Here is a 23,867-nt window from a genome sequence, read left to right on the forward strand (position 1 = left end):
GGATGGACGTGATACCCAGTGCTAGATGAATACTTGTGTAGATTCACTGTGGATTTCAGAATGACGAGGTTACCCAGGGAATGCCACGAAAACATACCCCCGACCACAACACTCCCTCCTGGTTGCAAAAATGGCTCTGAGCATTATGGGACTTAGCATCTGAGGTCATCAGTCCCCTAGAACTTAGAACTACTTAAACCTAACTAACCTAAGGACATCACATGAATCCATGCCCGAGGCAGGAGTCAAACCTGCGACCGTAGCAGTCGCGCGGTTCCGGACTGAATCGCCTAGAACCGCTCGGCCACTGCGGCCGGCTCCTGCTTGCAGGATGTTTGCTTTCAGACGTCTCACGCCGTACATTGCCTAAAACGTGATCCATCCGAAAAGGCCACCTGTCACCACTCGACGTCCAATCGCGCTATTGGCGTGCAAATTCCATCTTCAACGCGATGAACAGCAGGCAGTATTGGTGCATGAACCAGACACCTGCTGCAGAAGCCCGTACGCAGCAGCATTCGCTGAACGGTCGTCGAGGAGGCACTGTTGGTAGGCCCTTGGTTCATCTGGACGATCAGGTGCGCAACAGTTGCATGTCTGTTAGCCGGTACACGTCTCCACAGCCATCGTTTATCCTATGGCCCGTGGTGCACCACAATTGTCTCGACGCTGGTTTTGGACAGCTCCATTTTGCCAAGTACGGTATACTTCAACCAAGGCGTCACACGAACATTTTACAAACTTCGTAGTTTCAGTAGTCATACCACATTGGACGTCAGATAAATTGCTCTGTTTCCGCATTCCGACAACGATCGCACATTTTTCCCCGTCCCCCGACAAGGTTTACATATCCTTCCAGAATGAGGTTTTCACTCTGCAGCGGAGTGTGCGCTGAAATGAAACTTCCTGGCAGATTAAAACTGTTAGCCGGACTGAGACTCGAACTCGGGACCTTTGCCTTTCGCGGGCAAGTGCTCTAGAGGAGAGTGAAAATCTCATTCTGGAAACATCCCTCAGGCTGTGGCTAAGCCATTCTCCGCAATATCCTTTTTTTCAGGAGTGTTAGTTCTGCAAGGTTCGCAGGAGAGCTTCTGTAAAGTTTGGAAGCTAGGAGACGAGATACTGGCAGAAGTAAAGCTGTGAGGACGGGGCGTGAGTCGTGCTTGGGTAGCTCAGTTGGTAGAGCACTTGCCCGCGAAATTTAAAGGTCCCGAGTTCGAGTCTCGGTCCGGCACACAGTTTTAATCTGCCAGGAAGTTTTTACATATCCTTGATTGCAAGTGCTGCCGCCTGCTGTCTGTGAGTGATTTATGCACTTGACATCAACCAGAGGCAGTGGTCTCATTAACGTGACAGGACCGTGTATATCCTTGGAATAACATTACAGACAATGCGACACTGTACAGGATGGCAGCCAGTCAAGGAATATTTTAGGGAATTAGTTTAAAAAATTTATTTCAGAGGCCCAGTGGAATCTTTACAAGATTTCTCCCAGAGTAATTCAGCCGTGTCTACGTGACACAAATTGCTTGTCTTTCAGAACCGAGGCGGTTCTGTCCAGTTATAGCTGCTGACAGGAGACGCCCTGAGCCCTCTGCTGAAACTGCTAGCGAATTCACGCCATTGGTTTTAGCCAATAGCGTGCACGGGATACCGATCACGTGTGTGGACGCTGGAGTCTTCTGCGGTGCAGAACACTCTGCTTCTTTATCTTGTAATCCAGACCTCTAGCAGAACAGACGTCCTTTTGTAAAGCAGTGCCCTGGCTCTGCTCTTCGCGACCGGCCACCAGCGTAAGTCAACATGAACCACTTCCCCTCTCGTTCCCCACTTTAATTAATTGTTCGATCTCCTAGACTGGCCTAAACCTGCTAATTTCCGACCCTAGGCGCGCCTTTTGTACTCCGTATATCGAAATACAGGGTGTCCGAAAACTCTTTCCCTGATTACGTAAATTGATAACTCAGGTTAGAAGTAAGATATAAATATGAAACTGGTGTCTAATTGTTTACTAATTATCAAAGTTTTTTGCACACATCAGTAAACTTCCACATGAGCACCCGTGGTAGCACGTAGCGCATCAAGGCGATATTCAATTTCCGTCCACACATTAGCCAACATTACTGGAGGAATCGATTCAACGACTGTGGTTATCCGTTGCCGCAGGGTTTCAAGATCTGGTACACGTGTTCGGCAGACCTCGTCCTTGACATAACACCAGAAAAAGAAGTCTAATGGGGTTATGTGAGGAGAGCGTGGAGGCCAAACCGTTGGCCCGTCACGACCAATCCATCGCCCAGGAAAGGTCATATCGAGATAGGCACGGAACTCTAAACCCCAATGAGGCGGTGCACCGTCTTGCTGAAACAAGACATCGGGGTGATACTGAAGCAGCTGAGGAACAGCATACAGTTGCAACATGTCCAGATACACTGCAGATGTGATGGTAGCCTCAGCGAAGAACAATGGCCCGATAATTCGATCGTGCAATAGCGCGCACCAAACATTCACCTTTGGACTGCCTCTGGTGCACTCCATGACCTCGCCAGGGGATTGTGAACCCCAAATGCGCACATTATAGCGATGCACTACTCCACTGAAAAAAAAAGGTTGCTTCTTCGGAAAAGGCAGTTCGTCTGAGATAACTATCATCGTCCTCAATACGTGATAGCATTTCGACCGCAAAGTCATATCGACGTGTACTGTCATTGGGCAACAAGGTCTGAACGATTTGCACTTTGTATGCACGAAACAATAAACGTTTATGTAAAATGTCATGGAGAGAGCTTTTTGGCATCTGTAATTCACGTGAGGCCATGCACACCGATTTCTTCGGACTTCATAGAAAAGACTGCCTTACAGCTTCCACCCTGTCTGCTGAGGTTCTTGGTCGACTAGACCTCGAAAGGTCAGCAACCGATCCTGTGTTGTTGAACCTCTCATACCAGGCTTTAATGCTCTTGACTTCAGGTGGATTCTTTCCAAATGTTGTCTGGAAGTGTATCTGCACAGTGGTTGGTGATCGTGTCTCATGGTACCACAGGACACACTGTGCCCTCTCCTGATTGGTTAACATGGCTTCTCGGGCACTGCATCTCATCCACTACTTACGTACTGCGAACCTAAAACAGAAAAAAAACTTTGATAGTTGTAAACAATTCCACACAAGTTTCATATTTGTATCTTACTTCTAGCCTGAGTTATCAATTTATGTAATCAGGGAAAGACTTTTCGGACACCCTGTACATCCTCTTTATTGTACTTAATTCCCTGTTTTGTCATTTAACGGCAGCCCTGGATGCCCACTATCAAATCCTGACCGTTCGACCTCCTGCACACTGCCGCCAGGAGGCATATTTGACAACCTTCTTCCTCCTTCCGTGCCATTTTACACATTAACATCGGTTACAGAAGTCCCTCGTAAATTTCCCCCAACTTTACAATTGGTGTTAGAAGTGGAATGTAACAATTATATCCACCCTTACCGGCACGAACTCTTTTACTACACGTAGTTGTAACTTCGTAACGCTCTTTAAAAAGAAATCAAATATAACTCTGGCGTAAATATATATCCTCCTGTCCACGACGAATATAATGCAGTGATTGACCAAATTTATTATTTTCTTGTTTCTGCACAACAGAAGATCGAGTATTTCGCATCTTTTAGTTCATTGTTCCGCGCTTCCGGGCATGCACACGTCTTTCGGGTACTGCATTCACCGTAATTCGGAACTGGGTGGCGGCTGGGAATCTTTCCCGACTTCATGAAACAAATTTTTTCCAACATTACACCATTTGTCATTAAAAAAAACTGCGCCTAGGTGGATCCAACCGATCCACTGCGAAATGAGTGGGAATGTTGTACGTCACGAGCTATGCCAATAATTACTTTTGCACAGTCGGCCTTTCACTCGCGGGTTAGGTAATGTTGTGCTCATCGGCTGGTACAGATTGGGCCAAATAAAAGTGGCCCAGAGAACAGGGTCCCCGGGTACAAAGACACACAGCAAAGGAAATGAAATACATTACTAACCTGACTACAGCAGATGTTCACAGTGGCCACCATTTATCTCTTGGTAATTTTCGGTCTTGGTCAGAAATTTGTTGGAGGCGGACCTAAGTTGAACTTCTGGAATTGCTGCAAACTCACCCGAGCTGCTCTGCTATAGTTCTTGAAGGCTGTGAGGGTTGTTGCGATACACCTTAGACTTGAGGACTCCCCGCACAAGGTAACTGCACACTGACAGATCAGGTGACTTGGCTGACTAGCTAGGAGCGCGACTATATCGACCTCTGCTAACAACTCTGTCAGAGGTGAAGATTGCGTAAATGTACTCCAAGGTTCGGCTGGCCGTTTGGGCAGTTGCTCCATCGTGTTGGAAGTGAGTTGATGTGGTTATATGCGTACATTTACTTCCAACCGTATCCACTCGGCCGGGCCACTTTTATTTTCCCCATCCTCTGTAAAGGGGCCCCTGCCAGCCAATGCGACAGCGGGTAGCGCCACTAGAGCATCATCTGGACATCCACTATGTCCAGGTGACACGTTTGACAGTAGACTTCCCAGCTGGCTGCATCGTGGAGCTGCGATAGGCTGAGTGGCCGTATCGTTGTAATGCGCATCACACCGTTCGTGCAGATAACACTATTGTCTGTTGTTTGCGGCAGTGGTTACAGAAAGGCACGCATCCACGACGTCTGGGATCTGGACTTCCGACACGAACCACAAGGAAGGAGGACCGAAGAATTGTCAGCCACGAGCGAGCAGTTCTGAAAGTAACGACAGGGGCGTTCATCAGGCTGGTTCAAATGGCTCTGAGCACTATGGGACTCAACTGCTGAGGCCATTAGTCCCCTAGAACTTAGAACTAGTTAAACCTAACTAACCTAAGGACATCACAAACATCCATGCCCGAGGCAGGATTCGAACCTGCGACCGTAGCGGTCCTGCGGTTCCAGACTGCAGCGCCTTTAACCGCACGGCCACTTCGGCCGGCGTTCATCAGGCTGTCCCGCGTACTATGCAGCGTCGTGTAATTGCTAATACCACAGGCAGGCAGCTGCGTGACTCAGGACTTGCCGCAAGCCAACCATTACGACGCCTGTCAATCACACCACTGCAGCGCAACGCCCGACTCGGGTCGAAACTCGCTTCTCTCTTGGAGATAACCACTGGGGTCCGTGTCTGGAGGCGCATTGGAGGGCGCCACGAAGAGCAGTTTGTGGTCTCCCATCTCACGTCCCACCAGCCTAGTGTGAAGCTGTGGGAAGCGATAGCATATGGTGACCATTCTCCGTTAGTGTCGCTAACGGGCTCCTCGACAGCCTCGCGGTATTTAGATGCCATGCAGCATCTGTTGTTCGCGAACGCCGACTCTCACGCCGTATTTCAGCAAGACTACTTTCGTCCTCATACCCGAACGTGGCTTGTAGCCGTAAATACTCTGACATTGCCAATCGCATCGCCCGATTTCTCCCCGACCGAGAATGTCTGGGATGCCATGGAGCTTGTCGTAAGGACTCCATCTCCACCCACCAATCTGTTGGATCTGTGCGCTCAGGTTCAAGCGGCAGAGACCTGTACAATCCAATGCTCCACGTTTTGATGCCTGCACTCACAACCATAGAGTCCCGACGTTATACTGGCATGTACTTTTTTGTGCTGTGTAGTGCAATACATGTTGGTCCTTTCTTGTTTACAGCGCAATTATTTCCTGGAAGCTGTACCATCTCCTGCCTGCATTGGTGCAGCTCTGTTGATAACGATCAGTGTATTAATAAAAGGATTCCTCCAATCCTCCCCGCTTGTCACCATCCTCCCATCAGACAGTAACAGTTTGAAATTAATACTTTCCTAACTTCACATTTGAAATCTAAAATTTTAGACATTCCCCATATTTGACTGGATTGTTAAATGAGAGCTTTTGGTCTGTTGTACTTCCGCCTGTGGTTGTGACAGAGCAAGCATTCAGTCGAGGCGTTTCTAGGTCTACATCTAGTCTATATCTACACTGTGCAAGCCGGCCGGTGTGGCCAAGCGGTTCTAGGCGCTTCAGTCTGGAACCGTGCGACCGCTACGGTGGCAGGTTCGAATCCTGCCTCGCGCATGGATGTGTGCGTTGTCCTTAGGTTAGTTAGGTTTAAGTAGTTCTAAGTTCTAGGGGACTGATGACCTCAGATGTTAAGTCCCATAGTGCTCAGAGCCATTTGAACCATTTTTTGAACACTGTGCAAACCACTGCGAAGTGCACGGCAGAGGGTATTTCCCATTTTACCAGTTATTAGAGCTTCTTCCCGTTCCATTCGCGTATTCATCCGGGAAGAACGATTGCTTAAATACCTACGTGCCCACTGTAATTAGTCAAATATTGTCCCTGCTATCCATTTGGGAGCGATATTTAGGAGGTTGTTGTGTATTCCTAGATTCTTCATCTAACGCTGGTTCTTGAAACTTCGTTAAGTAGGATTTCACGGGAAAGTTTGAGTTTCTCTTCAATCGTCTACCAATTCAGTTTCTTTAAACACCACTGTGTCCTCCTTTTAATTTTCTTGTTTATTTATCAGGTTCCGTGGGATCATACGAGCCAAAGCTACTTGGTCATGGAAAGAGTAAGTACGTAGTTTACGGAAAGCTGATTAAAGGATTTACAAGCCAAATAGTTAAAGCATTAACAAAACACGAAAAAAATCATGAACAAGTATGAGAATAAATATCAAATAACAGAAAAAATTCATGAAGTACTGCGATGAACTCCTGTACAGTATAGAAGGTAGTGTGTCACAAGGTAGCTTTTAACTAGGATTTGAATAGCTGGGGCTTATCACCCAGCTTTTTTTCAGTCCTGGTGGAAGCCTATTGAAACGAAAAAGTTAAGTAAAGTCGTATGGCGTGAATCGCTGGGAGGCTCAGAAGTGCAGGTTCAGCCGACTAATTAGAAAGAATTTTTTCCTTCGCGAAGTATGGCAGCTGTGTGTGGATTTGGATCTGTTAAGAGTAAACGACTGTAATAGTGAGTGTAGAGTGTAATTTCCTGATCTTGTTGAAGATGATAAGAAAAGGGAGAGGGTGGTCTTCGAGAGAAATAGGTTAAGTGGCGGCACCGGGTTTCACCAAGGAAGCCGCCGAATTTAACGTCCCCTTCCGACGGACGGATAACCTTAAAAAATGTTGCACGTCGTCACTTCATGAGACATTACGTACAGGTCTGGAACTGAATCCCGGACATGGGCGCAAAGATAGATGATCAGAGACTTCACGCCACCACCCCTTCTGTCCCCTCTGCTGCAAAGGCAAAGGAAAAATTGGCAATAGCACGCGGCATAACCGGACGGTAAATCATCCAGCTACAGGCCACGCCCAACTTTGTTTAAGTTCGGCGATCTGATGGGAACCGGTCTATCTATTACTAGCAGTGTGCGCAGTTCCGGTATTCTATGGAATCGTTAGGTAAAGTATGGATTGGGTGATGGTTTTAGGCAAACTGTGAAATAGAAGTTTGTTTGTGAACATGTTACATACTTTTCCTAGGCATTATATACAATGGACCTTCTACGCAAAACGACACAAGATGAGAAGCTCTTATTAATAAATAGGCATTTGAAATTGAAAGAACAAAACTACGAAATAAAGCATAGCATATTCTTACCGGAAAACAAGGAAAGCAGAACTGAGACTGAAATACTTGTTACAGAAAAAAACTAACTTTTCTTCTTCACAAAAAAACACTTTACATTTTGACAAATTGATCTTGTACATACATTTCATGACTTAAAAAAGAATGTGAACGTAGTATTGCTACCGATAAAACACAAAGCAGAACTGGCATGACCTACTTGTTGCAGCAGGGAAGGCTAGAGTGACATTCTGAATTGCACTTAATTTTCTTCTTCACACAAAAGCACTTCATATTTTGTCATTTTCTGTTGCACATACACCGAATCCTTGGTTGCTTCCTGTGGACTGAGAAGTAGCTGCAGATCGGAGAGGTATTTTGTGGTCAGGAAAGTCTTCAATTTTCATTAAATTCTTTGGACATAGAGTGACCTCTGATCTTGCATAGAGCTGCTTCAAGATTCCTTTTGCAGTTCCAAGTCGGTAAAAGCCATTTTCCGTCACGTTCATAACAACTGCCAACAGACGGTGTGTCGCCCACCCTTTGTCAACGTCGGGAATCGGAGCTCGTACAGTGGTACCCAAAGACACAGGAGGAACTTTTTTGTCGGAATCCCTTTTCATTCTTTTGTCCTGAATCTCAAGATTCAGTTTCGTTCCATGTTACTCTGGATAGTTTTCTCAGTACTGAAGCAAATGCAGCGCAAAATGATAACCCCATAACCTACTTTGTCGCTGTCATTGTCTTTAGGAGAGAGAATGTGACATAACTTCGCGGAGAAATTCCATGAAAACAAAATGCCACTAGCTTGATTCACTAAGGGAAAGATTTTGTGATGTGAGGCAGTGGGAATAGGAGAGACTGAAGTTCCAAATTACCAGAAGAGACAGCAAAACAAACAAATCATAAGTGGATCGAAAAGGGGCGGATCTTCATGGCCCCTCCCCATCCCTCCAAAATGTAAAAGCACTGTACTAACCAGTGTTTTAAACAAATTATTATAGCTGTATTAATATAATAGCTGCGTTCCGCTGTGGTACTCGCGGTAAAACAGTAATGTATAAAAAATGGCTGGGTATTATTTATTCTAATCTACTATTAGTCCATTTCCTCTTCCCCTCTCTCACTGTCATCTCTTCCTCCCCCTCCCCCTCTCTCTGTCCATCTCCTTCCTTCCTTCCCCCCCCCCCCCCCCCCCCGCTTTCATGTCTGTGACCCATCACCTCCTTCACTCGCTCTGCCTGTGCATCTCCTCCTCTCCCTTTCTTTCTCCACGTTATCGCCCCCACCCCAGCAGAAGGCTGGTGGTTCTTTAGCCCACAGTATTCTTTTCCAGACTGTAACCAACATATGTACCAAATTTGGTTGGAGTCGTTTCAGGGGCTTAGGAAGAGCTTTTTACTAGCAGCTTTGCTCGCTTACACACGTGTCAGATTTGTTTCACACACACGTAACACATTTCACACGTATTTGTACACATATTTCACCTGTATCACTAGCGAATTTCGCCCTATAATTTCATTTTCACGCAGCTCAATGTTTATGACGTCGATATCCTGAACTACGTGTTGTAACAGTGACGTAATTTTGCAGGCACATCCAGTGGTATATGTGAACACTGTCTGTGAAATTAGTTGTGAATAGAGTTATTTGTAAAGAAGAGATAAAAATCGTACATGATGCCGCAGTTTTTCACACATCTCAGTGCTTGTAACGTCACATCTGTAGAACTATGCGTCATTCAGAATTTTGCTGGTACATTCAGTGGTACTTGTGAATAATGTCAGTAAAATGTGTCACGAATACAGTTAGTAGTAAAGAAGTAATAAATTGAAACGTCCTGTTTCATGCGACAGTTTTACTGCATGAGAATGCGAAAATACAGTCAGCGATAATATTTTTTCCTCTAATCATTTTGCGGGGATTGTCGCCGAGAAGAAGTTACTTAAGGATTTGATATTATGTGTAAAGTTTGTTGCAAGTCACTAAGTGCTGTCATTCTCATACAGAATGAATGAAACATGGGTATTAACACGTCGGTGACTACATTACCTTTGACCCCCACCCCTTCAAAGAGGGACAGGGACAATGGAAAGCTGTGATTCCTCCCTCCATTAGAAGTGAACTCTAGGTCCGAGCCCCAAACAAATGGATTTGCGAAAATAAATCTGTAGTGAAGGACATGATTGTGGTCCTAAATAAAACGATAGAGAGACGAACAGTACCTATAGCCAGGCAAACGGATCGTATGGAGCAAGGAGGTTCTTGCAAAGATAAGAAAAGATCTAGAACGAAGACCTAACAAAACGTAGACAAATTACATTAGAAAATACACAGGAGTGTCATGGATGTTTATACCTGAACGCTGAAGTGTATGGTTATAGTTCAGCCTAGGGCAATGCCTTACGCAACAGTGGATGTAAAATAGCTGACGATAAATTTATTCTCACCTCTGGTTATTCAAAGTTAAGTACAACCTATTCCAGACTTTATATATACTTTATAGACACCTTAATTACACTTTCCTGGGCTCTTAGTAAGACCTTTAAAAATAAATATAAATCTAATGAGCGTGGGAATGGGTTGTTTTGGCCACTAATTATGATACACACTGCATACAAATTTTGGCAGTTTGGGCGCCTTATGCGCCCCTCTCAGCTTGTCGCTTCAAGCGGCGGTTTGTGTCGCTTTGGCATTAAACTGACCCTGCCTTGACGCGCTCCAGTTTACAGTACTTCGCGTTCGAGCATTAAGCTCTGTAATGGGATGGAGGGAGCGACAACACAAGGAGCGCGTGGAAGTTCAAGAGCTGTCTTTCCATAAAGTCGTAACTGCGTACTGCTGAATTATGGCCCAAATTGTTGCGCGGGTTCGTATGCTGGGGCTTATGTCTTCTAAGTGTGTTTTTTTCTCCTTAAAATACGAGGTGAAGTGGGTGATGTTTCCTTGTTAGAACTTTAAATAGTTCTAGAAGATATTTGCCTTATAGATTACGTAGAGCATGCAGTCTGAGGAAGTGGATGTTGGTTGACATATTTTTGTCATCTGTGCCAGAAAGCGTAAAAATAACCCGACAATTTTTCAGTTTAAAAAAAATTTTAGTGGAGAATCCTTCAAATACGAAAAAACAGAATGTGCTCCCTCATCCGGCACATCATTTGCAGCACATGTTTTAGAACATCGCTCCAGGCGCATCAAATGTTTCTGTAGTCGTCTATTTTGTTTTATTTCTTACTTTTCGAAAACTCATTTCACAAAAAATGTGACCGTTTTTGCGTTCTGTACCCCAGCCGGTAGAAACGGAACCCTTACGGCATCACCCTGTCGTCAGTCAGTGTGTCTGATCGATAGTTAAGAACCCTTTTTCTCAAGAACGGGAAGATGTATCAATTTGAAATTTATGATGTCACATACTAAGGTCTTTTGTCCCCTGGTAGCGTGAAAGCTTCTTACTCAAAGCAGACATAACATATGGTCACATATTTTACTAGTCCCAAACGCACTCACCAAAATCTATAGGGTACTTCCAGTTGATCTCAGATCACGAAATTTGGCAAGCAGCAAGGTTTCACAGTACAAGTTTTATTTTATTTTTTTCGTATGGCTAGGGCCCCCCATCGGGCAGACCGTTCGCAGGGCGCCGTTCTTTCAATTTGACGCCACTTCGGCGACCTGCAGTCGATGAGGATGATAGGATGATGATGAGAACAGTACAACACCCAGTCCCTGGGCGGAGAAAATTCCACGAACCAGCCGGAAATCGAACCCGGGCCCAGAGACTTGACAATCCGTCACCCTAACCATTCAGCTAGCTGGGGCGGACACAGTACAATTAAAGTACAAGACTCTAAAATTATTAATTTGTAACTATATGACACGGAAAAAAGTTTTTTATTTGTTATCCGTCCGTCTAACTGTTCGTCTGTTAAGATCCTTTTTCTCAGGAAAGGGGAATTTGACACATACTAAGATCTACGGTCCCTTGGCGGTGTATAGAATTTAAGCTTCTAAGTCAATGAAACCAAAAGATGCTGCCATCTATGTCACATATTTTGATATTCGTAAAATCACTTATGAGAACTTACAGAATACTTCCCATTGATCTACTATCATGAAATTTTGAAATATTAATTTGTACTTACATCTGGCGAGAAAAATGCTTTTTTATCATTTATTATCTGGTTGTCTGTCTGTCATCTGCAAAGAGCCGTTTCTTTCCTCAGGAATTACGATGGCAAATTCGAAATTATAAAACAAATTTAAACTTAAAACTTAAAGTAAAAGACTATCGAAAGTCTTGGAATTCCAGAGGCCATCCCTTGCTACTGCTGATATCGGCAATAGTCGTCGAGATTCTCAATTCCCACAATGGATAAACTACACTGAAGAGCCAAAGAAACTGGTACAACTGCCTAATATCCTGTAGGGCTCTCGCGAGCGCGCAGAAGTGCTGCGACAGGACGTGGCATGGACTCGACTAACGTCTGAAGTACTGCTGGACGGAAATGACAACATGAATCCTGCGGGGCTGTCCATACATCTGTAAGAGCACGAGGGGGGAACATCTCTTCCGAATACGAAGTTGCAAGGCATACCAGATATGCTTAATAATGTTCATGTCTGGGGAGTTTGGTGACCTGCGCAAGTGTTAAAACTGAGAACATTGTTCCTGGATCCACTCTGTAGCAGTTCTGGACGTGTGGGGTGTCGCACTGTCCTGCTGAAATTGCCCAATGCAATTGCGCAATGGACTTAAATGGATGCAGCTGATCAGACAGAATGCTTACGTACGTGTCACCTGTCAGATTCGTATCTAGACGTATCAGGGTCTACATCACTGCAGCTGCACACGCCCCACGCCATTACAGAGCCTCCACAAGCTTCAACAGTCCCCTGCTGACATGCCGTGTCAATAGATTCATGAGGTTGTCGCCATGCTCGAACACCTCTATCCGGTCGATACAATTAGAACAGAGACTCGTCCGACCAGGTAACAATTTTCCAGTCATCAACAATCCAATGTCGGTGTTGATGAGGCCAAGTGAGGCGTAAAGCTTTGTGTCGTTCATTCATCAAGGATACACGAGAGGGTCTTCGGCTCCGGAAGCCCCTATCGAAGATGTTTCGTTGAATTGTTCGCACGCTTAACGTTTGTTGATGGCCCATAATTGAAATGAGCAGCAACTGCGGTAGGATTGCACTTCTGTCACGTTGAACGATTCTCTTCAGTGGTCGTTGGTCCCGTTCTTGTAGGATCTTTTACCGGCCGCAGCGATTTCGAAGATTTGATGTTTTACCAAAAAAAAAAAAAATGGTTCAAATGGCTCTGTGCACTATGGGACTTGACATCGAAGGTCATTAGTCCCCTAAAACTTAGAACTACTTAAACCTAAATAACCTAAGGACACCACACACATTCATGCCCGAGGCAGGATTCGAACCTGCGACCGTAGCGGTCGCGCGGCTCCAGACTGTAGCGCCTAGAACCGCTCGGCCATCCCGGCCGGTAAGTGGACCAGATACTTGTTATCTTATAGGGGCGTTGCTGACCGCAGCGCTGTATTTTGCCCGTTTACATATCTCAGTATTTGAATACGCATGCCCGTACCAGTTTCTTTGGCGCTTCAGTGTATCCCTACACATAATTAAGATTGTACGAAAAACTCACAGCACGAGTCCTATTCACACTTTCGTTAATTTTTGAACACATTTACTCGCAAATAACACTGTAATTGGATAAGCTTCTGGGTAGTAGAGGCAAACAAATAAATTAAAATAAAATATTACAAACAAGGTGAAAGACAGGATGCAGAGACTGTTACACCGCAGTGCGCACAGTTTGGCCTTGTCTTCCATACCGAAGACAGGAAGGGAATCGTGTGTAGTGTGTAGGAGAGCAGGCAGCGTCGCCGGCGCCCCGACGCCGGGGCACGCAGAAATAGCCCCCCTCGCTTGCCCTGCCCGCCTCCCGCCGTTCCCTGTGTGGCGTGTGTTGCCCACGCGGCGCCCTCCCCTGCGCTGCGCTGTTGCCACGTTTCCTGTCGGCGGCCGTGGCGTCGCTGCGCCGACAGAGGTCGGGGGATCGATCCGGCGTCCCAGACGTCACGTGGCTGTGGGCGTGACACGTGTGATCTCCCGGCAGCGCGAGAGGGTCTGCATTGTGGTACCACTGTCTCTGTGGCTCGCTTGCGGTGTTAAGCACCACGAACATGTTTGAATAGATTACATTACCAACACAAGTACAAGGATAGCGTACCAATAGGGACAAGAAAGGAGACATGAAGGGCGCCAAAAACAGAAATAACAATCATCCATTTATTGCACCATTCCACACGCACATCATGATATATGAGACATTATAATTGTCATACTCAAATCTATTATGACAAACAATATGTATCAGGAAGGGCACACACAATGGAGTTTAAGAAATTACAATGGCACATCAAGTCTACTATGACAAACAGTGTGCATAATGAAGGCCGCACAATTTTACCAATGTAAGAAATTAAAATAATACTAGCATAAAAGTAACTAAAATGCCTTGAAGGAAATGTTTATCAGAAGAACACGACGGGCCCGCAAGGGAGGAGGCAACACAATATTTAACTCAAGTGCACCAAAACAAACAACGGACACCAGGCCGCGCCAACAACGGACACGTAAGGCACGCAACTACTCTCTCCGTTGCGGTTCCACGCGTTCCACCCAAGTAATAGCTACCTGAAACATTTTAGTACTTGGAACAGTATACCAGTGATCAGGAAATTAAAAAAAACAATAACATGACATAAAAATACAATAATTTAAGAAAACCACATCATATGATTATGAGCTTAAGGTCTTTCGGTAATTAACAGATTACGAAACAGGTAAAGGGGCATGTGCCACTATTAAATCTTCCGTAATTACACTACTAAATTTCTCAGTGCCCAAGTTGCAATTAACGCAGCAAGAATTAAATCATTTAAGTGATCATGTTACTTTAAAATAATAATAAAATCATTTCATACAGCAGAGGACCAAGAATGGCCCGATCAGTACTCCCCAGTGAAGCAGTTCACACAAATGGTACTCCACGGCTCCGAGCACACAGCCCCATACAAAATGCAACACAACGACAGCGACCCGGCGTACTACCAGAACAACCAGGCAGTAAACCAAAATCATACTGAGCCAAAACAAGGACCGACTTTTAAAATAACGAGACCTAGCCCAGGCCGGACAACAGACCAAATGACGTGAAGTCCATATGAAACCTCAGCCAACTTAATACCAAAACAACAGTTTATGAACAATATGCAAAACACAAGACCTCTCAGTCCAAAGGCTTCCGTTTAGTGGCGAAGGTGGCTCCGACCCGCCTGCTAAGGTGCCAAGCGTCGAACGGAGTGCCGAATCAAGCTTAACCTTCGTTAACGGAAAACGGAAGCACCACAAGACAAAATAAACTCCAATCTAACTGCGCAAGGCAAACTCTAAGGAGTGCCACTCGAAGACTATGCACTTGAAGATCAAACATCTAGCACGCAGACTAACGTGCCGCTGAACGACGCACTTCCATCACCAGCATCTAGTAGAGTTCGGAGAGCAGCGTAGCCCATCGATATACACCCATGGGACGGTAAACGAGGATAGCAATCCCAGCGACGGAGAGACAGGAGGACGAAATGACATCCCACCGCACATAGAAGGTATTTCAAACTCAGGCTCGACAAACAGGCGAGATTTTGCTCCCCTTGCGAATCAAGTTAAACGGCACACCACGCCGCCGTCCACACTATTAACCGTAAAATCACGGTTCGGTCTTCCCATCGGGCCCCACTCGGCGTCCAGACGCAAACAACCCCAGCCGAGCCGAACTGTCTCCACGCCAAGGCAGCCACCTCTTTCCTCGTCACACGCCTCCAGCTAAGCTCCGGCCAGCGATCACACACGGAAACAACCGCCTAACGCCAAAGCGCTGTCTGAGTGAAAACTCAGCACTAAGCTCGATACGGACTTGGAAATAAGCGAGCACCGTAACAAGATTAGATTAGATTAACTATTCATTCCATAGACCCATAAAAGAGATTATCCTCCTGGGTGTGGAACATGTCAGATAATCACATTACAAAAATGTAATTAGAAAAACTTGAGTTTCATTAATTTTAATGATCCTCAGTCAGTAAACAGTACAATTATGTACATGAATTAAATTTAAACTTCTAATATTTACAGGTTTATTACTTACATCTGCTTTCATTCAAACCATCATTCAGACATTTGCTAGTTTCTTGGCTATTACAACAAGTATTGTCAAAAATGAAAGTAAATTATTCATTTCAGTGATCCTCAGTTAAGAACAGTTAGATTGTGTACAAGATTTAAAATTAAACTTCCACTATTTACAGACTTAAGACTTACATCTGCCTTCCATACAGCCATCATTCACACAGTAGGTAGTTACTTGGCTGTTACAACCAAGTATTGTCAAAAACTAAAGTATCATAAATTTTCATTAAAATGGTCTACTGCACTTGTTGAGAAACTCATGGATGGAATAGAAGGAGTTGGCCACCAAAAATTCTTTTAAATTATGTTTAAATTGTACCTTGTCTGAAACTAAACTCTTAATGGTTGCTGGTAACTTATTGAAAATATGCATTGCTGAATATTGGACTCCTTTCTGGGCAAGAGTAAGTGATTTTAAATCTTTATGTATATTGTTCTTATTCCTAGTATTGATACTGGGTACTAAGCAGTTAGTTGGAAAAAGAGATGGCCGGCCGAAGTGGCCGTGCGGTTAAAGGCGCTGCAGTCTGGAACCGCAAGACCGCTACGGTCGCAGGTTCGAATCCTGCCTCGGGCATGGATGTTTGTGATGTCCTTAGGTTAGTTAGGTTTAACTAGTTCTAAGTTCTAGGGGACTAATGACCTCAGCAGTTGAGTCCCATAGTGCTCAGAGCCATTTTTTGGAAAAAGAGATGTATTATTTACAACAAACTTCATTAAGGAATAAATATACTGATAAGCTGTGGTTAATATGCCCAATTTTTTGAATAGGTCTCGACATGATGTTCTTGGATTTACACTACTCATTACTCTTATTATACGCTTCTGTACTCTAAAAATTTTTTCTCTGTTTGTGGAGTCACCCCAAAATATGATACCATATGACATAATGGAGTGAAAATAAGCAAAATATGCCAGTTTTTTATATTTATATCTCCTATGTCTGACATCATTCGCATTGCAAACACAGACTTGTTTAGGCGCTTTAGCAGTTCGCTAGTATGTTGTTCCCAACTGAATTTATTATCAAGTTGTAATCCCAAGAATTTTAAACTCTCAACCTCTCCCATTTCCATGTCGTCATAGTTTTGGCGTGTATACACAATCGAAAACGTACCTGTTGGGTTTTTGATGGGGCCTGTTGCATATAGAGGACCAAAGCAGACACCTCCCAAGGCACATGCAGACGTGTGTGTCACGGGTTATTCAGCCACATGTTCTGAAACTGTGTTCCTGTTCCTGCACAGCCACGCGTGATGGAGAAAACACAACATATAGAGCCATCAGCAGATTAAAGCGGAGGTACTAAACACGATTTTCCGAAACTCATTCACCAAAGTAGGCTTAGTAAATATTCCATAATTCGAATCGAGAACAGCTGCCAGCAAGAGTAATTTAGACATAGATACCCTTGGTGTAGTGAAGAAACTTAAATCATTTAACAAGGGCATGTTTTCCGTTTCAGACTGAATACCAGTTAGGTTCCTTTCGCAATATGCTAATGAAATAGCTCCGTAATTAGCAGTTATATGTGATTGCTGCCTCGACGAAACACCAGCATCTAAGGACTGGAAAGTTGCGCAAGTAACACCAATACACAAGAAAGGAAATAGAAGTAATCGGCTGCATTACATACCCATATCACTGATATCGTTTTTGGAACATACGTTGTGTTCGAATATTACGAAACACCTCGATGAAAACTATTTGTTGACAAACAGCCAACAAGGATTCAGAAAATATCATTCATGTGAAACACAAGAAGTAATGAATACCGTGGACAGGTGATACGAAACTGATTCCATATTTTTAGATTTCCAGAACGCTTTCGACAAGGGTCCTCTCAAGCGACTTCTAATCAAATTGCGTACCAACGGAGTATCGTCTCAGTTATGGGACTCAGTTTGTGGATTCTTGACAGAAGGCCATACTTCTTGTAATTGACTGATAGTTATCGAGTGAAACAAGACTGATGTCTGGCGCCCCCCAAGGAAAGTGCAGTCGGGCCCCTATTGTTCTCAATCTATATAAATAAACTACGTAGGAGACAATCTACGCAGCTACCTTAGGGTGTTTGCAGACGATGCTGTTATTTATCGTCTAATAAAAATATCAGAACATTCAAACCAATTGCATGATGATTCAGAGAAGATACATATATGGTGCGAAAACCAGAAGTTCATTTAAACAGTAAAAATTGTGAGGCCATCCACGTGAGTACTAAAAGGAATACGTTAAATTTCGACTGCCCGATGAGTCATGCAAATTTTAAGCTTGCCGATTCAGCTATATACCTATAGGCTATAATTACGAACAACGTAAACTGGAATCCTCCAAACAGAACATGTCGTAGGAAAGGTGAACCAAAAATGACGTTTTATTGGCAGAATACTTAGAAGATGCAACAAATCTACTGAAGAGATTGCCTACACTATGCTTGTCCGTCCTCTTCTGGAGTATTGTTACGCAGTGGGATTCTCACCATATAGGACTGACGGATGACATTGAAAAAGTTCAGAGAAGCAGCTCGTTTTGTGTTAATTAGAATAAGGGGAGAGGGTGTCACGGATATGATACGCGAGTTGGGGTGGCAATCTTTAAAGCAAAACCGCTTTTCGTCGTGGCGAGATATTTCCACGAAATTTCCATCACCAACTTTCGGCTCCGAATTCAAAATGTTTTATTGATTTCCACCTACAGAGGGAGAAACGGGCAGCGTAATAAAGAAAGAGAAATCAGAGTTCCCACGGAAAAATTGGGGTGTTCGGTTTTACCATGTGCTATTCGAGAGTGGAACGATAGAGAAATAGTTTTAAACTGCCTCTGCCAGGCACTTACGTGTAAATTACAGAGCTCCCATGTAGGAGTAGATGTAGTTCTTCATTGAGTAAATGGATAGTTTGGGCAATGGACTGGTCACTTTTCTTTTTATGTATCTACTCCTGTACCACACGCCATCTTGCTACGTGTGGCGCAGGGTACGAAAGGAGCCATGTGATTTCCCCTCATAGTATTTCCACTTGCAAATTGTGCTCTGGAACAAAGGACGCTTTTATGTCTCCTTATAAGGGCACCAGTTTCTCTGATTTTCCCGTCGTGGTCGTTTTAGAAGGTATATATGAGAGGAATTAGTCCGTTGGCAGGCCTTTTTTTGAACGTTCGCTCTCGATGCCTTAGGAGTAAATCTTTCTGCGACCCGCAACGCTTCTCTTGCAGAGAGTGCCACGGGCGTTGGATGAGCATTACATAGCCAGGTTTGCTAAGCGAATCCGTGCTGCTTCAGTAACTGTAGTGCAGATGTGGACACGTTTTTTCCAAGTTTGTAAGGGAGCTTCCAGCTGCCTGCTGTGCCGGCGACGGCCACCGGATGGATGCTAATGAACGTGTTCGATACGCACTCCCACGCAGCGCGTGATGAGTCGCGAGTGAATTTCATTAGCGATGCAGGCGCACCCAACGCAGCAGTTTTTTAGGGGCATTACGTCTCTTTGGCCAATGATGCAGCGTACTGAACACAGAAAGCAGAAAAATACTCCAGAATTTAGCAGCCTTTGTGTCTCTGTAGGCACATTTTACCCAGCAGAGTCTGGCATCGCATGCTTTCGTCACGCGACTTATCGTCCTAATTGTCCAAGTTTTGTTCAGTCATCGTGTATGTTTATTAAATCTGTACCCTTAAGAACCTGACATTTGACGTCTGGATTCCATAATGTCGATGATTTCACTACCGTTTGAACTTATAAAGTAACTTCAGTTTTCGATTAAAAATATCGTGCAACATCATGACTGATAGCCTTCTGCTGCACTGACTGTCATGAGTTGGAGTGGAATATCCTTTATTTTGCATTCATTACCACGCACTTTCATCTGCGTAGTCGTGTTCAAGCGATTGTCTGAAATAAATATCAAGTGTAACACGATTGAAATACATGATTTTTACACTTTCCCTGGTAAATTGTTAAGTCGAAAGCATATAATGATAAGTTACATTGTATAACGCATAAAATGGATAGGCTTGGGTTAAGCAGTAACCAAAAATTCAGCGTATGACGAGTATACTACTTTTCTGTTCTGTATTTTAGTAAACAACCAATTATGTCAATGATGCCACCTCTGAATTTTTCGGACTTTACACTTGCCAAAATATTTTTCTCGCAACACTACCGGCTTTTCACGTAAACCTGCACTTTGATAATCAGATACAGGCGTGACATTTTCTACAGCTATAGTTTTTACCTGCAACAAACAAGTTACGTTCGTTCAAATGTCGACCTGTAAAACTTAATACAGTTAATTACGCACTGTTTTGGCCAGCGACTGTTTCCATTTATTCATTATTCTTGTTCCGTAGATTCTGTCAAGCCGAACTTAGGACTTATACGCCAACATGGAGGAACAATAGTAGGTGAATGAGAAGGCAAACATCACAGCACGACAGTTGACAGTTATCATTCTAATTTGTACAAACTTCAGCAGGTAAGAAACACCTCAAAAATAGTATGAGCGAAACATCACCAAAAAGGAACTTCGTTGACATGGCGGAATATAAGTACAGTGTTCTGAAAGGTCGTTTGAGGATTGTCAGAGACTCGAAATGCACGTACCTAAAGACTGTAAACTTTCACAAGTCACATCAATATCCAAGATAGCAATGTGTCTTATTTACCAACAAAATGCACACAGCATGAATAAATAAGTACTTTGTGACTTATATCGTCATCGCAAAAACTAATAAAAAGTAACTACTTGCTAATTTAGTATCATCCGCTGCCTTACAATTCCTGAAATTTTAAAATAGCGACATCTTGATAACGAGGGATAACAGAGGGTCCATCTATCGTACTGAGACGTCTGTCAAAAAAGATTCTTGTTGTATGTAAAGTACACAAGGGGCAAGACACAATCAATATTAGCACTGCGCGATAACAATGAGATGTCAATTACGTCAATGATGCTACTAAAGCAGAGTTAGTAAACACGGTTTTTCGAAATTCCTTCACCAAAGAAGACGAAATAAATATTCTAGAACTGGAATCTAAAAAAACTACATCCGTACCTAAAGACTGTAAACTTCCACAAGTCGCACCAATATCCAAGCCAGAAAATAGGAATAGTCACCTGAATTACAGGCCCATATCACTGACGTCGATTTGCAGTAGGGTTCTGGAACATACACTGTTTACGAACGTTATGAATTACCTGGAAGAAAATTATTTATTAACAAGTAGTCAGCACGGAATCAGAAACTATCGTTCTTATGAAACACAAATAGCTCTTGGTTCTCACAAAGTAATGTTTGCTATCGAAAGGGGATGTCAAACTGATTCAATTTTTTAGATTTCCAGAAGGCTTTTGATGCCGTTTTTCGCAAGAGACTTCTAACCAAATTGCATGCCTATTGAGTTTCACCTTAGTTGTGCGACTGGATTTGTTAGTTCCTGTCACACAGGTCACAGTTCGTAGTAAGTGATGGGGAGTCATCTAGCAACACAGAAATAATATCGGAAATTTCCCAAAGCTGTGTTGTAGGCCCTCTGTTACCCCTATCTACATAAACAACGTGAGCAGCCCTCTTAGACTGTTTGCAGATGATGCTGTCATTTACCATCTTGTAAAGTCATCGGATGATCAAAACCAACTGCAAAATGATTTAGACAAGATATCTGTATGGTGCAGATTGTGGCAATTGACTTTAAATAATGAAAAGCGTGAAGCCATCGATATGAGTACTAAAAGAAATCCGCTAAATTTTGGTTCCACGATAAACCACACAAATCTAAATGTTGTAAATTCAACTAAATACTTAGGGATAGAAATTTCAAATAAGTTAAATAGGAACGATCCCATAAAGTTGTGAGGAAAACAAACCAAAGATTGCGATTAATTGGCTGAACACTTACAGAATGCAACAGGTCTATTAAAGAGAGTCCTTACACTAAGGTTGGCCGCCCTCTTTTGGAGTATTGATGTGAGGATGCGATCCGCATCAGATGCGACTGACGGAGGACATCAAAAAGTTCAAAGAAGAGCTGCTCGTTTTGTATTATCGCGAAATGGGGAGAAAGTGTCACGAACATGATATGTGAACTTGGGCAACAGTCATTAAAACAAAGGCATTTTTCGTTGCGGCACGATCTTCTCGTGGAATTTCAGTCACCAACTTTCTCTTCTGATTGCGAAAATATTCTGTTGGAGTCCACTTACATGGAGAGAAATGATCATCATCATAAAATAAGAGAAATCAGGGCTCATACAGGAAGATATAAGTACTCGTTTCTCCCGCGCACCGTTCAAGAGTGAAACAGTTGAGAAATGGCTTGAAGATGAACCCTCTGCCAGACACTTAATTGTGAATTGCATAGTGATCATGTAGATGTAATTTTATTTTAAATAGAGAAAGACCCACACACATCCTTCACCTACATCAGCTGAGAAATAAAAGCATGTAATATAGTTTTTGTGTGGTATTTATCGACGAAGCTCAAGTGAGCAAAATTACCTTATAAACATAGAATAAAGTGTTTATTTAAAATATAAATGTTATGTAGAAAAATTTAACGTGATTGTAGATCAATTCGTTACGAGACTATTGATAAGTATAAACGATATAGTCATACGGTTCATATGCTGTAGAAAGGTACGATTGAGCAGATATGGAATTACTAAGTAATTCAAACTGCTTTAATAATAAATAAGAAGGTTTATGTAGTATCGTACGGAAATGTGTCCCCACCGACGGGTAGGGCAGTCCCCAGCTTACCGCGGTTCATGCTAGTCCTTAAGTTGCATAGTGTCATCTATCGCGCCCCTTCTCAGCGTACTTTCCCAGTAGGTCTTAACCCTGACCCTCACTTCTAACATTGATGAAATACAAATTTCTTCGATTTTGGAAACGAACGATACACAGCCGCTTCAGCACGAGTTTCTCGAGTGTGCAGTTCTGACCTGGAAACACCAGAAAGTCGAAAATTTATGGATTGTAGAATGAACATCACAAGACAAAAACTTGTTGGTGTGGCCATTTTAACAGTGAAAGTAGTAAACCAACATCCCAGTATATAATCATCAAATCAGACCCACACAACCCCGTTTGTCTCACGAATTCCTGATTGCCACTAAATATTTTCTGAACCACTCATTTTCATTTTGTGATCGAGCGTCATAGACACGACAAGTTTTCTACCTGGGCCATGCTTTCCAAGGCGGCCGTGACACTGCTTCGAATAATGGGCTATAGAAACTTATGTAACGTTCGGATTAAAAAACCTTTTCCTCCAAACATTCTAGACACATATACCTTTCAGAAAGTGCAATTAAGAAGTCGAAATCTCGACGATTTTGAATGAGAACCTGGCCTTAAGAAAAATGCCAGGATGGTTCCTCTGAAACGGTACAACCGATTTCTTTTCATTTCCTTGCCCAAGATTGTTCACCGTCTTTAATGGAATAGTTTTCGACGTCCTTTTAATCTTCCTCCTTTTCTTTTAATTGTTTCGAATCTGCAAATCTCACATGTAAGAACATAACTGTAATGTAATCTCACATGTAAGAACATTACTGTAATGTTCCAGCTTAAATCCACTGCAGATGCCTTTAATATAAACGGCGAAAGATGTATAGAATATAAATAATAATACACTACAGGCCATTAAAATTGCTACACCAAGAAGAAACGCAGATGATAAACGGGTATTCATTGGACTAATATGTTATACTAGAACTGACATGTGATTACATTTTCACGCAATTTGGGTGCATAGATCCTGAGAAATCAGTACCCAGAACAACCACCTCTGGCCGTAATAACGGCCTTAATACGCCTGGGCATTGAGTGAAACAGAGCTTGGATGGCGTGTATAGGAACAGCTGCCCATGTAGCTTCCACACGATACCACAGTTCATCAAGAGTAATGACTGGCGTATTGTGACGAGCCAGTTGCTCGGCCACCATTGACCAGACGTTTTCAATTCGTGAGAGAT

The 23,867-nt window shown here is 43.4% G+C and overlaps 1 protein-coding gene across 6 annotated transcripts in view; it reads left to right on the top strand.

The window, feature by feature from the left end:
* The window catches only part of LOC126412721 (uncharacterized), a 275,993-nt gene that overhangs the window by 206,528 nt on the left and 45,598 nt on the right, over nt 1-23,867 (top strand). For 3 of the 6 annotated variants that reach the window (XM_050082439.1, XM_050082442.1, XM_050082441.1), the window contains exon 3: nt 6,565-6,609. The exons of the other annotated variants lie outside the window; for them this stretch is intronic. In XM_050082439.1, coding sequence (XP_049938396.1) covers nt 6,565-6,609 — 45 coding nt within the window. The remainder of the gene's footprint in view (nt 1-6,564; nt 6,610-23,867) is intronic. 6 annotated transcript variants of the gene reach the window in all.

Source organism: Schistocerca serialis, chromosome 7, assembly GCF_023864345.2.
Source record: "Schistocerca serialis cubense isolate TAMUIC-IGC-003099 chromosome 7, iqSchSeri2.2, whole genome shotgun sequence".
Classification (NCBI taxonomy): domain Eukaryota; kingdom Metazoa; phylum Arthropoda; class Insecta; order Orthoptera; family Acrididae; genus Schistocerca; species Schistocerca serialis.